Source organism: Trichosurus vulpecula, chromosome 9, assembly GCF_011100635.1.
Source record: "Trichosurus vulpecula isolate mTriVul1 chromosome 9, mTriVul1.pri, whole genome shotgun sequence".
Classification (NCBI taxonomy): Eukaryota; Metazoa; Chordata; class Mammalia; order Diprotodontia; family Phalangeridae; genus Trichosurus; species Trichosurus vulpecula.
Genome location: NC_050581.1, coordinates 15838539 through 15854068, shown reverse-complemented (window position 1 = coordinate 15854068; position 15530 = coordinate 15838539). Strand labels below are relative to the sequence as shown.

Here is a 15530-nt window from a genome sequence, read left to right as displayed (position 1 = left end):
ATCCTACCAAATTCTTTTTATGATACAAATATGGTGCTGATACCTAAACTGGGAAGAGTAAAAACAGACAAAGAAAATTATAGACCAAATTCCCTAATGAATATAGATACAGAAATTTTAAACAGAATATCAGCAAAGAGATTACAGCTACTTATCACACTATGACCAGTTAGGATTTATACCAGAAATACAGGGCTGGTTCATTGTTAGGAAAATTATCAGCATAACTGACCATATCAACAACAAAACTAATAGAAATCATATTATCTTAATAGATGCAGAAAATGCTTTTGACAAAACACAACACCCATTCCTATTAAAAACATTAGAGAGCATAGGAATAAATGGAGTCTTCCTTAAAATGATAAGTAGCATCTATCTAAAGCCATCAGCAAGCATTATATGTAACAGGGATAAACTAGAAGCACTTCCAATAAGATCGGGGATGAAACAAGGATGTCTATTATCACCACTGTCATTCAGTACTGGGCTAGAAATGTTAGCTTTAGCAATAAGAGAAGAAAAAAATTAAAGGAATTGGAACAGGCAAAGAAGGAACAAAGCTATCACTCTTTGCAGATGATATGATGGTACACTTAGAGAATCCTACAGAGCCAAATAAAAAACTACTTGAACTAATAAGCAAAGTTTAGCAAAGTTGCAAGATATAAAATAAACCCACATAAATCATTAGCATTTTCATATATTACTAACAAAGCCCAACAACAAGAGAGAGAAAGAGAAATTCCATTTAAAGCTACTATAGACATTATAAAATATGAATATTGAAGATGAAAAGAATGAAATCAGGGAACAGAATGGAAGGAGAGAATCAAGTACAATAAAATAAAGTCTAAGATTCCAGAAAAGGCCACAATGACCAGGCAACATGGTACAGTAGAAAGAGGACTGGCTCTAGAATCAGAGGATGTGGATTTGAATCCCACCTCTGATGCTTACTACCTGTGTGACTTTGGGCAAGTCACTTAATCTCCTTGGGCCTCAGTTTCCTAATCTGTAAAATAAACAGATTGGCCTCAGAGATACCTTGCAGCTCTAGAACCATGTACGTATGATAACCCTAAAAGACAACTTCTGCCTATCAGCTTCTGTTTCTACGCCAAAGGAAACCCAAGAGGCCTAGCTTACGCTACTCTCTGAATAGCCCCAGTGTAAGCATGATCCCCTCACCTCCTACAAACTTTCTTTGGAGGTCGCTGGGAATCAGGGCACAAAGTCAGTCTACATTGTAAGCTTAGTGATAGCTTCACCCAGCAAAACTATGACAAATAAGGCACTTACCCGTAAATGTGAAGTATATAGAAAAAGCTCTTTACAAATCCTTCTTTCTTTAGTTTTGTCCTCCATTTGCAAAAGCATGCACTTTTTGTGAACATCAATGATCCACTGTTCATATTTCTGAGTTCCAAAGACTCTATTCTGAATTTTAGATAAATTCTCTGGAAACCAAACAAACATAGTTTAGCACTGTTCTTGAATTGCCAAACCAACCTTGCTTCCAGTTCTACTTCCCTTAAATTTTAGCCAATGGGGCACTAAGACTAGCCTGTGATTAGGAGCAACTCATTTCCTTTCTCCGTGCATCACTTTCCTCATATTTAAAATGAGAGCTGGACTAGGTAACCTAAGATTCACCCAATTATAAATCACTGATCTTATGAAATGCTTTGACTTCAGAGGTATTTTCTGCTAACAACCAACACTATGGAGGGAAAATATTTAACATGCTTTTTTTTTTAAAAAAAATGGCTGATTTAGTCCTCAAAGGGAGGGGAGTAAGATAACAGTCAGGTAATAAGAAATGTTGTAGTAAAAAAAACACCAAAGTGTGGTTTTGTTTTGTTTTATTTTGTTGGAATCATAAAATTTGTGTTCAAATCAACTGCTCTCTTAATTACTCTCTGGGTAATCTTCAGTGTTAGAGACTTTAGTTTCTTCCATCCTAAAATGAAGGCTTGGAGTGGATGATCTTTAAGGTCCCTCCTAGCTTCAGATTATTCTGCTTTGCCTACCCCTAGTCCAAGGTATGACTATATACAAATAATTACAAAATAATGTAATATATGATGTGTCACTTGAGCAGTGTAGAAAACAGCATTGGCTAAGAGGCAGCAAAACTCTGGTCAAGAGAGTTAACAGATAATGATGGCAGCATACTATTAAAGTTAAAGCACCAATACTTCCTTTCTTTTAGCAGTCAACAACTAAGCAAATGTAAAGTGACAAGTTGCTATTATTTGTAATCACATTATTAGGTAGTTTTGCTTAAATATGATTTTTAAGGCATGTACATTATAGATGCATTTGTTTGGATGTGTTTGGAAGCATCACAACACAAATTAATTATTTTTAAATGCTCTGCTCCTATGAGACCTATGCCCAAAAGAAAGTCCCTATACATACCAAAACATTCATAACAGCACTCTTTGTGGAAAATATCCAAATAAGTTTTGTTACATGAATGTAACAGAGTATCAATTGCCATAACAAATAAGGAATGTGAAGAATTCAGAGAAGTATGGAAAGACATATAAGGCTGACATAAATCAACAGAATCAGGAAAATAATATTGTACAATGATTACAACAATATAAATAGAAAGAACAACAAAAGGAACTGAATGCTATCAAACCTCAATGATGCGTTGGTTAGATTTATTGAATCACTTGCAGCTTTTTTTATTCTTTGCTAGAGATGACTCAGTGGGCAGGGGAGAGGGGAGGGATATAGTTGATAATGAATGACATGCAAACAAAAGGGAACAAAAAGAAAATTAAGTGTTAATGGAAATCCAGAGGAGGGACAGATAGATACTATTCTTGCTTCTAACTGTAGAGAATCAAGAAAAGCTTAGCAGTGGGGGAAAGGAGAGGAAGGACAATTTCTCTACAAGACCCAGATCAAAGGCTAAGATTTTAATAGCTGGACATGGTTTGGGGGTGGGTGGGCATTGGGACACTACAGTTAGAGGAAGTATGAAGAGCAAAAGCAGGAAAACATGCCAGTTGTGCTTTCTGAAGACAAGTTAGACCAGTTTGACTGGTATAAAGGATTCCCTAGCTGTAGGGATTTATGGTCCTTCCCAGCTCTGTAATTGATGCTTCTATAAGTAGGAGAGGAGTAGGTAATAAAGCTAGGTAAGTGCCAGACAATGGTCCGTGTGCAGGGAAGCCTGAAGAGTAGTGGACTTGGAGATAAGAAAACCTAGTTTCTGATAGTTCTGACAGTTACTATTGGTGTGACCACAGATAAGCTATTTAACCTCAGTTTTCTCATTTGAGTGGGTTGAACCAGATGAGCTTTAAGTCTCCTTCCATCTCTAAATCTAAGATCCTATGAGAGGGAGAGGAAAGATGGGATCAAAGGTACTGGTGAAGATGTTAGCTTTGAAGGAAAAACAGAGAAATATGAAGTATCTGGATAACTTTATCTAGAAAATTGGACCACTTAGAATTGACTATAGGTTTACCAGCTATGAACAATGAATGATACAGCACAAAAATTACATAAGTAGGTTATACTTAAACATGTATGTGTGTGCTGGAGGGGGAATTTAAGACATTCACTCACCTAGTTGATATTCTGGGGTTAGACCAAATCCTTTAAAAGTCTTTTCTATCAGATTCTCTGTCTCTTCCATCAGCTTAGAAATCACAAATTTAAATTTGTTGACAGGCTTTGGTTCAACTTTCCTGAACACTAGAATCATGAGAAAAGAATAAGCTTAGCCTGTTTAGAAAGCATTAGTTCCAATCATGTTACACACCTTTATGCAAATCATGTAACTTCCACATACCTCCGTTCCTCTAAATAGGTATACATATATCTCAGTCTATGTCACTGACCAATCAGTAAGCATTTATTAAGCACCTATCTGCCAGGCACCACATTAAGTACTAGGGATATTCATACATACAAAAAGTGAAATTATACTTACTCATTAAGAAGAGACAATTATATGTATAAGTGTATAAAGCACAAGCATAAAGTGAATAAATATGTATACAAAGTATGTCGATACAACTTACTCCAGGTTGGGAGGGTACCTGCAGTTGGGGTAGGGAAGGAATCAGGAAAGGCTTCACACAGAAGCCTGAACTCCATCTTAAAGGAATAGAGTGCTTCTATGAGGTGAAAGTAAGGAGGGAATACACTCTAGGTATGTGGAATGGCCAGTGAAAAGTCACAGAGACAGGAAATGGATTGTTGTGTGGGGGGAACATGAAGAAGAAGGCCAGGTAGGCTGGCACATAGAGGATAGGAATCAAGAAGGAATATCCAGTGAAGACAGAAAGATTGGCTGGGAATAGGCTTGTATTTTATTGCAGAGGCAATAGAAAGTCTCTACAATAGCAGGGAAGTCACATGGCCAAATCTATATGAGGATAATTATATATAATTATATACATATATAATTATATGTATTACTTTGGTAGTTACTATAATACTCTAGGCAAGGTGTGAAGACAGACTGAACTAATGTGATAGCTATATAAGTAGAGAAATCAGATGGGGAAATGTGATAGGAGAAATAGCAAGATTTTGCAACTGACTGGGCATGTGGGGTGAGGAAGAGTGAGGAGTCCAGAATGATGCCAAGATTATGAACTCGAGAGCATGAAAGGATGGTGGTGCCTTCAACAGAAATTGTCAAGTTTGGAAGAGGATGAAATCTAGGAAGAAAGATACTAAGTCAAATTCAGGACATGGAGTTTGAGATGTCTATGGGTGTTCCAATGTGAAATTTCCAAATAGTTTGTGAAGTCAAACTGAAACTTAGGGAAAAGGCTGGGGCTGTGTGTGTGTGTGTGTGTATAAAAGTGTATGTATATATATGTGCATATATGTGATAAGGGTACCAAGAGAAAAAACATTATACATACTCAAAAATCTGCCTGCCTGGCTTTGAAGGTCCACTCTAATCTACACACACACTATTATTCCAACTTTATTTCCCTCCTACTCAATAAACATCCTCTCTGTTACAGTCAGGTGGGTCTCTTCTGTATGCTTGGGCCCCTTTGTGCCTTTGTCCATATTGTATGTGTAATGGGTCCTGTGGTGGAAGAATTCAAGTGTGGTCGTTCCACTGCCCCCTACCTCATCCTCTTTAAAACTCTACACCATCCTTCAAGGTTCTATTCTGGTATCATCTCCACCATAACGCCTTTCCTGACTAATCCAGTCTGTTTAATTCTTCCTGTTCTCTAAGCGCAATAGGGTCCAATCAAGGGCTAAATTGTTTCTAATTATCTTATTTATCTTATTATCTAATTATCTTATGGGTATTATTTTGCTTCTTCAATGAGTACAATTTCAAGTGTATTGATGGTGTTATATATTTCTGTACCTCCTACAGCCCCTGTCACAACCCCACTAAAAATCTGTGGATATACCAAATTCAACAAACATCCTTCCACTCTCTACCATATATGCAAGGCACTGTGTTAAGAGCTGGGGATAAAAGAGTAAAAATAACAGGTGTTTTGCCCTCAAGGAGCTTACTTATAAAGAATCACAGGGGTAAATTCAGAGTTGGAACAGTCTGGAGAAGCCACTTAGTTCAATCCATACCTGAAAAAGATCCCCTCTCCAATATACCTGAGAAGTGGTCATTTAGTCATAGCATCAAGGGACACAGAACCCTCCATACCTCCAGAGATGCCCCATGGCATGGGGAGCCCTAAATGCTAAGTATTTTTTCCTTACATATAGTCTAAATATACCTTCTTGCAACTTGTACATACTGCTTTCACTTTTTTTCTTTCTGGGACCAAACAGAAAAAAATATGCCTCTTCCCCGTAAGTCCTTCAAATAACCTGAAGATCCTTTTCCAAATTTTTAAATCAACATTTAAGTTTTTTTCTTCTTCAGGTCAAATACCTCAGTTCTTTCAACTAATTTGAATATAGCATACTTGTTGACTCAACCCAAATATCTTAATTCTTTCTATCTTTTATGCCAATTTATCCCACTTCCTATCACTCAATCCCACATCCTCTTCTCTAGACTGCAGGTAAAGTCCCATTTTTTCTAAAGCTCATTCTCACTGCTTCTCTCTAGCTCTAGCAGATATCTGGCTCTCTCCAGCTGACACTGTATTCCCCACATTGATTTCCCATGTAAGCCTCATTTTCTGTTCTCCATGATTCGAAAGGAAAGGAAAAGGAATCAGCTTTTTTTTTTAAATAGGGTGTTTTCCTGGCCACTAAACTCTGATTCTTGTCATTTGGAATTCACACTATCTGCTTATGACATCCTTCTGCCTCTGAGGCAGATAAGTGGAGCAGTGGATAGAGTACCAGGTCTAGAGTCAGAAAGACCTGAGTTCAAAAATGGTCTCAAACACTTACTAGCTGTATGACCCTGGGGAAATCACAACCTTTGTCTCAGTTTTGTCATCTGTAAAATAGGGATAAATAATAGTATCTATTTTCCAGGGTTGTTGTGAGGATCAAATGAGATAATAATTCTAAAGTGCTTAGAACAGTGCTTGTCACATAGTAAATGGCATGCCAATGACATCGCATCTCCAAGTCAGCTTGGTGATGCCGTAAATAGAGCCTGAAGTCAGGAACACCTGAGTTCAAATCTAGTTTCAGACACTTACTAGCTGTGTCACCCTGGGCAAGTCACTCAATGTCTTCAAATGTAAACTGGGGATATCACTCATCTCCTTGGGTTGTTGTAAGGATCAAATGAAAAATATTTGTGAAGCATTTAGCATAATTCCTGACACATAGGCATGTAATAAATGCTCATTTCCTTCCTTCTGTAAACCATCATCATCTAATAGGACTTATCTCTACATTTCTAAAGGACTTCAATAATTCACATTTTTTAATCTCACTCTGTGGCTCCCTGGCATTATCCCTGGTGGCTTGGATACGTTCAAAACCCATTAGGCTTTAGCCTAATTGTTCTTCTGGGATGACTTCTGACTCTGGCATCACCCATTCCCATGCCACATTAACTACTACTAATAATATTTACATAGTGCTTTAAGGTTACAAAGCACTTTACAAATATTATCTCATTTAATTCTCATAAAACACTGTAAAATAACAGGTTCAAAGACAGCTCCAAAAATTCATGATGCATATCCAGAGGAAGAATTATGGAGTCTGAATGCAGATTGAGGCAAACTATTTGCTCTCTTTTTTTCTTTCTTTTTTTGGTTTCATTTCTTCTTTCTCATGATTCATTCCATTGGTTATAATTCTTCTTTACAACTGGACTATTATGTAAATAAGTTCAACGTGAAGGTATATGTAGAACCTACATTGGGTTACATGCCCTCTTGGGGAGGAAGGGGGGAGGAGAGGGAGGGAGAGAAAATTTGGAACCCAAAAAACTGAGTGGAACTGAGTGTTGTAAACTAAAAATAAACAATAAATTTATAATTTAAAAAAAAGGAAGAAAAAAAGATAGGTGTTATTATTGTCCCCACTTTGTACATGAGGAAACTGAGTCAAATAGAGTTTAAGTGATTTGCTCAGGGTCCTGCAGGTAGTAGGTGTCTAAGGTAGAGTTTGAACTCAAGTCTTCCTCACCTTAATGTCTGCCACTCTATCCACCAAGCCACCTAAATATGCTTTATTGTTCTTGTTGTTTAGTCGATTAGTCATGGCTGACACTTTGTGACCCCTTTGTGAGGTTTCTTGGCAAAGATACTGGAGTAGTTTGCCATTTTCTTCTCCAGATTACTTGTAGAGGAATAGAAGCAAACAAGGTTAAGTGACTTTCCCAAAGTCATATAACTAGTGTCTGAGGCCAGATTTGAACTCAGGTCCTCCTAACTCCAGGGCTGGAGCCCTATCCACTTCGCCACCTAACTGGCCAATGAATACATTCTAACAGGGGCTTTGGCATCAATAGGCCCAACACCATTGCTGTTTTTCTACCATTTAGTGAGTAAAGAAAGCACCAAAACAGATGCTCCAAGAGGAGAATAGATTTACTATAAGGAATGGGAAGAGACCTTCAATGATGAATAGAGATGAAAGTTCCAAGTCCATGAATTGAACTCATTTAAGGAGCATGGATGAAGAATACCTAATGTTAATAGATGAATACAACAGAGTCAAGTACCTAATATTAACAGCTGAATAAAATAAGAGTCCCAAAGGACTAGACCTCACTTGCCTTTTTCTGGTTTGTAAACAACTTGCTCCAAATCACTCACATTCTTCTTGACTGTTGATATGACTGATGCATCAAGACAGGCACAGAGCTGACAAATATGTTCTATTGTATCAGACTTATCTTTGGCATCACCAACTCCTACGGAAGCAGTCAATCCAATGACCTGAGAACACACAATTACTCCAACAGTTACATTTCTTGGAAAAGTAGTAAGCTTTGAGGCAGCTGGGTGGTACACAACGGATAGAGCACTGGCCCTCAAGTAAGGAGGACCTGAGTTCAAATTCAGCTTCAGATACTTACTAGCTGTGTGGCTCTGGACAAGTCACTTAACCCCAACTTCCTCAAAAAAAAAGGCTGTAGGCTTCTAAAAATGTTATCTACCCCATTCCCTCCAGTTGACTTTTTTTTTTAAAGAGGAAAAGAACTTGACGAACAAACCACTCACTCAGTTAAGTTACTTTCCTGACATTTAGAGCAAAGAACATCTAATTCTGACAGCAGAAAGGTATGGCACTCAAGAAACACAAGCTGAATGAATAAATGAATGAATTAGGTGCCAGCAAAGAATTTGGTCTATGACCTAATTTCCAAAAAAACAAAAACACTCAATAGTGGAAAATAAATTTCCTTTATGATTAGAACCAAGGTCTCCCACCCTGTCCTGCATTCTTTCCACTAAAGCAATTTTTCTCCCTGTAGAACAGGGGTATCAAAGTCGAATGAAAACGGGGATACTGAAAGGTGCCCTGCTGCCCCATATTAACTTGGAAAACCACATATTAACATTATCTATGTTTCATGGTATTTTTATTTATTTTGTTAAATATTTCCCAATTACATTTTAATCTAGTTCAGCTGTGATCACAAGTGTTGTAAGTTGCTAGAGTTCCTGTTTGACACCTCTGCTGTAGAGGTGCACACAGGAAAAATTAAATGACTTCAAAGTGAAAAGAAGGCACCAGAAATGGTGTGAAATTCAAGATCTTGCCTGCTGTTTATGTTTCTGTTGTTTTTAATATAAAATTTAGTTCTAGGGCTTACTCTTTAGGATTTCCATAAAGATTCTAAAGTTAATTGGAGAGCTGGGCCTAGGCTCTAAGCCCAATGTTCTCTTTTCACTAGAATATGTTGTACCTATTTTAACAAGTTTATTCAAAAAATCAATAAGCATTTATCAAGCACCTAATATACGCACTTTGATTATGAAGAAGAAAATTAATAGTTTTCACCTGAAGGCCTTACCTTCTCTCAGGGAGACAACATATACATGTATAAATATTTGTAAAATAAATACAAGCTAATTGTGGAGAAAGTACATTAGTGACTGAGGGAATTAGGAGACTTCAGTTTAGTGAATGGGCTTTTAAGGGTCTGTGAACTTTGATGGGAAAAAAGAAATCTTTATTTTCACTAACCTCTAACTGGAATTCAACATTTCCTCCCACTATAAAAAATAACAATAATTGCTAGCATTTATACATAGTACTTTAAGGTTTGCAAAGAGCTTTACATACGTCATCTTACTATTATTAATCACCTATTTACAAATAATGAGGCAGGAAGAGTTAACTTGTAAGTATCTGAGACCAGATCTGAACTCAGGTCTTCCTGACTCTAAGTCCAGGACTCTACCCATTGTGCCTCCTAGAAACATTATGAATGTAATGAACAAACCACAGTAGTATTGGGTTCACTAGACTTCCAAATATGTTTGTGATGGCAAATAAATAAATAAATAAATGTCAAGAATTCCTGATTTAGAGGGTGATGTTTTGAGATGAGTTTTGAGAGAACCCAGTTATTAGAATAATAAGGTGAAGATAGAGTACCTGAGAGATAACTGAATTATAACTGGAATATATAATATATACATAGCTTGTAATTATATAATATCAATATATGGTATTACTACTACTACTACTACTACTACTGATGATGATGACGATATAGTTAGCATTCTTATAGCACCCAGTATGTGCCAGACATTGTACTAAGTGAGTTAATTCTAGTTATTCATCAAGCATGCCATTTACTGAATAAACTGTTATGTGACTACCTAAGAATCCTGGCCTGGGGGTCTAATCCCAGGTCTACCATTAACTTTTTTTCAGTGCTTTCATCAACTATAAAATGGAGATGCTACCATAGAGCCTGACTTATTTTTGACTAAAAAGTCAACAAATTCAATTCAACATACACTTATGAAATACCAACTCTGTGCAAAATACTAAGATCATCTTTGGGAAGAAGGTAAGAACAATTTTAAGGGCTCACAATAACAGAGCCAACCTCAGAGCCCAGGAGGACGAGGATTCAAATCCTACCCCTGACACACACTGGTTGTATGAATCTGGGGGGTTACCTCTCACTGTCCTGGGCAACTGTCTAAGATAGGGCCTCTTAAACTAGAAGCTCTGAACTTGTGTGGGTTGTGTGTGAGTATACACATATGTATGTATGTATGTATGTATATACAAATATATACCATATTACATCATATAATATATAATATACACACATATTGATAACTTTTCAATATAATGGCTTTACTTGCAATCCTATGTATTTTACTTTTTGCATTTTTGAAAAGTAGTCAATCAGCTTCACCAGATTGTCAAAGGGATTCATGGTATGCAAAAAAAGGTTAAGAATCCTTGAGTTGGTGCTGACCTACTTTGGTAGCAAGAGTTTCCTCACCTGGCATCAATGAAATTGAGAGGTCCAGTTTAGCCCGCCTACACTCAAGCTTTCCTCAGCTCCATCATTATGGTATGGAAATAAGCCTGAATTTTTGAGGGCCATGCTAGCAGAACACAGGCATTAGATCCTGAAGCATTTAGAAAAGCTTCACACATGGTGACTGCAACAGACTGTTTCAGCCATTGTCTGGGATCAGCCCAAATATTGTGGGAATTGAGTAAACCAACACTGACTCTATCTTGTGACTTAATTCTAGAACTAGCTCAGTTCCTTTTCCATTCAATTATAGGTCTAGTCCAATGTCTGTCTTGCGAGAAAACTTTATTCAACTGTGGGAATTGTGATATAACTTTATTGTATTGTTGTTTATTGTATTATTGTATTGTTTGAACCTTGAATGTCTGGGAAGCTAGACCACCTCTACCTGCTTTTCAGAGAACCTTAACTAAGGACTTAAGTCATGCTCACCAAAAATCTAGTCAGATCCAAAGATTGATGCAAGTTTTCTCACAAATATACATCTCGAACAACCTATCAGTCTTATCTGAAAACTGGCCCTGTACTGGTCAATCAGCTATTGTTTCCATGTTCCTTTGATTGAATACAAACACTTGGAGGAGGAGAGTGGGCCACCTCTTTCCTAATTGCATCTTTTCATCCTCCCCTTCCCAACTTGGAAAGTTACTAATCTTTCCTCCAATTAGAAATCAGATTATCTAATTTTGTATTTTGGTTCTTTTCTTTTAATTAATTGGTCTTATTTGTTTTTAATATATAAAAATCTGTCTCACTTTGTATTCAGGGTCTTTGGACTGATTGGAAAATCCACTGACCCAGATATTATGCCTGTTTTGTTACTAAATCTTATAGCTAAGATGGTTTCCTCAGTTATTATCCACCAAAGTACCTCCAGCGGAATTGCCACCAAGTAATGAATCTTTTGGCCACAGCCAACCCATGAAAGTAGATAAAGTACAAATTAGCTCTTAATCCCATCTGGGCACTTCCCTTCTGCTTATACATCAATAGTGGCAAAAAGGGAGAAGAGGGAGGGGGCAGAGGATGCTAACTTAGTAGATCTATAAATTTAGCATATCTACCAACATTAAATATGTAATTCAAATATTGATCCTCAATTTAAAACCTTTATCCAGTGATGAAAAGAAAAAACATTCACATGCTATGGGAGGAATAAACATTGATGTTCTTGCTCTAAAGCAGTGCTGTCCAACCTTAGGTTTTTATTGAAACAATAGACAATATATTTTGACTTGCCATTTTAGTGAGAGCTCTGCAGTAGCTTGGCTTCATCGCACTGCAGGCTGCACGCAACCAGCGGGCTGCATTTTGAACAGCCCTGCTCTAAAGCACAGGAGAAGATATTAAAAAATTTACAGTTGAATAGAAAGGTTCACCAATTCTCTTTAGAGTAGTGATATAATAGGGAGGGAGTGTGGTACAGTGATAAGAGCATTGTCTCTGGAGGCAGAGGGCCTGGGTTCAAGTTCTAGCTTTGATGCTTACTACCTGCGTGACTTCAGACAAATCAACTTAACCTATCTAGGCCTGTTTTCTCCTCTGTAAAACAATGGGACCGCTCCCCAGCACTTGGCACATAGTTTGTATTTAACAAACGCTTTCCCATTCATTCATCTTCTATATTCTTTATATCTTAAACCAGTTTGTAAAATATCAATAAACTCCTTAGAGAAAAAATTAAATACAATGAGAGAGAGCCTCTCAGGTCCCTCCCTAGCAGCTCTAGATCTATAAGCACATGAACTAGTAGTGTTTGTTTCATGGGGCACTAAAAGGCAACCAGAAAGCCACTTCATGGGGGCCACTTGGCCATCTTGCCTTGAAGTGTTACGAGGAAAAGGAAACAGATCAGAATTGTTGTTTAAGTGCCAGTGTGTGTTGCAGAGAATGATGTAGAAAAATTTTATAGAGAACTTGACAACATTCTACAAACAAAGTCAAGTGCTATACATATAAGAGTTTTGTAAATTTGTGACATACAGTGGGGGGCCTGTATTGGAAGCTCTATGGTGAGGAAACTCCCTCTAACAATGATAGCTAACATTTATAGAGTACTTTACATTTCACAGTTTACACAGTATCTCATTTGATCCTCACAAAAACCCTGTGAAGTAGGTGCTATTATTATCCATTTTAAAGATGAGGAAACAGGCTGAAAAAGGTTAAGCAACTTGTCCAAGGTCACACGCCTAGTAAGTGTCTAGGGCAAGATTCAAACTGAGGTCATCCTGAGTCCAAGTGCATAACTATCAATTATACCACCTCATTGCCAAAGCATACTGGCAATTGTTCCGCAACTGATGGTTGAAGAATTTCCTGGGGCACTATAACAACAACAACTATAATAATAATAGCTCTTAAATAATGCTTTTAGTTTTGCAGAGTTCCTTACAAAAATTATCTCCTTAGATCCTCCAAACAACTCTGGGATGAAGGTGATATAATACTCGTACCTGGGAAAGGAAATTGATGCAGAGGTTAAGTGGCTTTCCCAGAGTCACACAGCTACTAAATGTCTAAGACCAGATTTGTACTCAGGTCTTCCTGGCTCTAGGACTTCCTGACAATCCACCACACAACCTAGCTGCCACATGGAGGTTAAGTGACTACAAGGACTTGAACCCAGGTCTTTCTGATTTCAAGGCTGCCTCTCTGAAGATTACACCACACTGTCTATAAATAATAGTTTTTATAAGAATCACAAGAATAACAACTGCTAGCACTTCAGGTCTGACACACAAGAAAGACACATCAAAGAAAATCAGAACTGTCACTTAAAAGAAAGGTGGTATTAGTCATATTCCTATCACTGAGGAGTTAAGATCATAGATCTTGAGCCTGAAGAGACCTCAGAGGCTACCTTAGTCCAGTCCACTAGCTAAGAAAGACTATGAGCTCCTCAAGGGCAGGGACTTCTTTTGTCTTTCTTTATATCCTCAGTGCTTACTTAGCACAGTGCCTGGCACATAGTAGGTACTTAATAAATGCTTGCTGACTGACCCTCTCATTTTACAGATGAGAAAATGGAGCCCCAGGAAGATTCAGTGATTTGTCCAGTTGTACCTGTCAAAAGCAGGATTTTAATCCAGGCCCTCAGACTCCAGAGCTCTTTCTATTGTAACTCTTCCTATTGTAACATGTGATAGCTGCCCCTGGGAGCCTGCTACAATTAATTTTATTCATGACATACCTGAGGCAGTGGGCTTGCTGATATTCCAAGTTTCTGATCCAAGTAATTGATCATGAGCACATTATAAGGATGCTTTTTGCTGGTATTGTGGCATTCATCAAAGATCATCAGGGTGAAAACAGAGAGGGATCGAATGGTCCCACTTTTGACATTGTTCACAAGGATCTGTGGGGTCAGGACAATGATATCATTCTTGTCAACAACATGTTCCACAGGAGCATCCTCAGCTATTTCTCCACAAATACCTGCGACTTTGTACCTGGGAAAGGATGGAGATTTTTCCATTAAAAATCCCAACTAGAAGCAACATGGCATACTGCATAGAGATGGCCTTTGGAGCCAGGAAAACATAGGCTCAAATCTTTGCATTGACACCTGTTGGCTGGGTAACTCTGGGCAAATTACATAGCCTCTTAAGATTGTAGGCAACTCTACAAAATTGAGTTGTCAGGAAGGTACCAAACAGAATTGGCAGAGGGAATTTCTTCACCTATGAGCATTCTATCCCAATGAAGTCACAGGTCCAGTCTCTATCCCTCTCCTTTAAACCCAATGTGCTAAGAGTGGGGGATCAGGAATAGGAGATGCTGGGTTGGCTGATGCCAAATGAAGCCGTTATTACCTGGGCACAAACAGCTCTTATTTGAAGGTATGTTAACTATTTAAGAATACTACGGGAGGCTCATGGCTAAACAGAGTCAAGACAACTGGTAAGGTATGGGACTGAAATATGATGTCTGACATGTCAAGCTTATGTCTGCACAAATTGCTTACTCATCTGGAAAGATCTGGCCAGAGAGGTGAGGATTTCTAGTTTATCTAACACTTTGGGTACAACTTAAGGCAGACCATGATCTGGTCTGAATGTTTTATTTCATACCTGTGTAGAACTCCCAGTATGAATATTTCTTCTCTTGGTATATCTCAGCAACTTGGCTAACATGTATTTTTAGAGAGTTGCCTAAGGCACTGAAGCATTAGCTAAATTGCCAATGGTTTCTCTGTTCTATACCAGTGTCAACCTACACTTATAATGCCATACTGCCTCTCAAGCAAAAATTACAAGTAGTATAATGCCTCAAGAATAAATCTGAACTTTGGAAAGGGGACAGGATCAAGGGAGAAAATTCAATAAAGGGGGATGGGTTGGGAAGAAGCAAAATATAGTTAGTCTTTCACAACATGAGTATTGTGGAAGGGTTATACATAATGATCCACATGTGGCCTATGTTGAATTGCTTGACTTCTTAGGGAGGGTGGGTGGGAAGGGAAGAGGGGAGAGAATTTGGAACTCAAAGTTTTAAAAACAGATGTTCAAAAAAAGAAAAAGTTTTTGCATGCAACTAGAAAATAAGATACACAGGCAATGGGGCGTAGAAATTTATCTTGTCCCACAAGAAAGGAAGGGACAAGGGGATGGGAGGGGAGTGG

General features: G+C 37.9%; 1 protein-coding gene across 2 annotated transcripts in view; it reads right to left on the bottom strand.

Moving 5' to 3' along the window:
* Nucleotides 1-15530, bottom strand: part of DDX58 (DExD/H-box helicase 58) — a 76484-nt gene that overhangs the window by 25986 nt on the left and 34968 nt on the right. For both annotated transcript variants that reach the window (XM_036738156.1, XM_036738157.1), the window contains 4 exons: nucleotides 14100-14358; nucleotides 8168-8330; nucleotides 3592-3720; nucleotides 1303-1460 (listed from right to left, as the gene is read on the bottom strand). In XM_036738156.1, the coding sequence (XP_036594051.1) occupies nucleotides 1303-1460; nucleotides 3592-3720; nucleotides 8168-8330; nucleotides 14100-14358 (709 nt within the window). The remainder of the gene's footprint in view (nucleotides 1-1302; nucleotides 1461-3591; nucleotides 3721-8167; nucleotides 8331-14099; nucleotides 14359-15530) is intronic.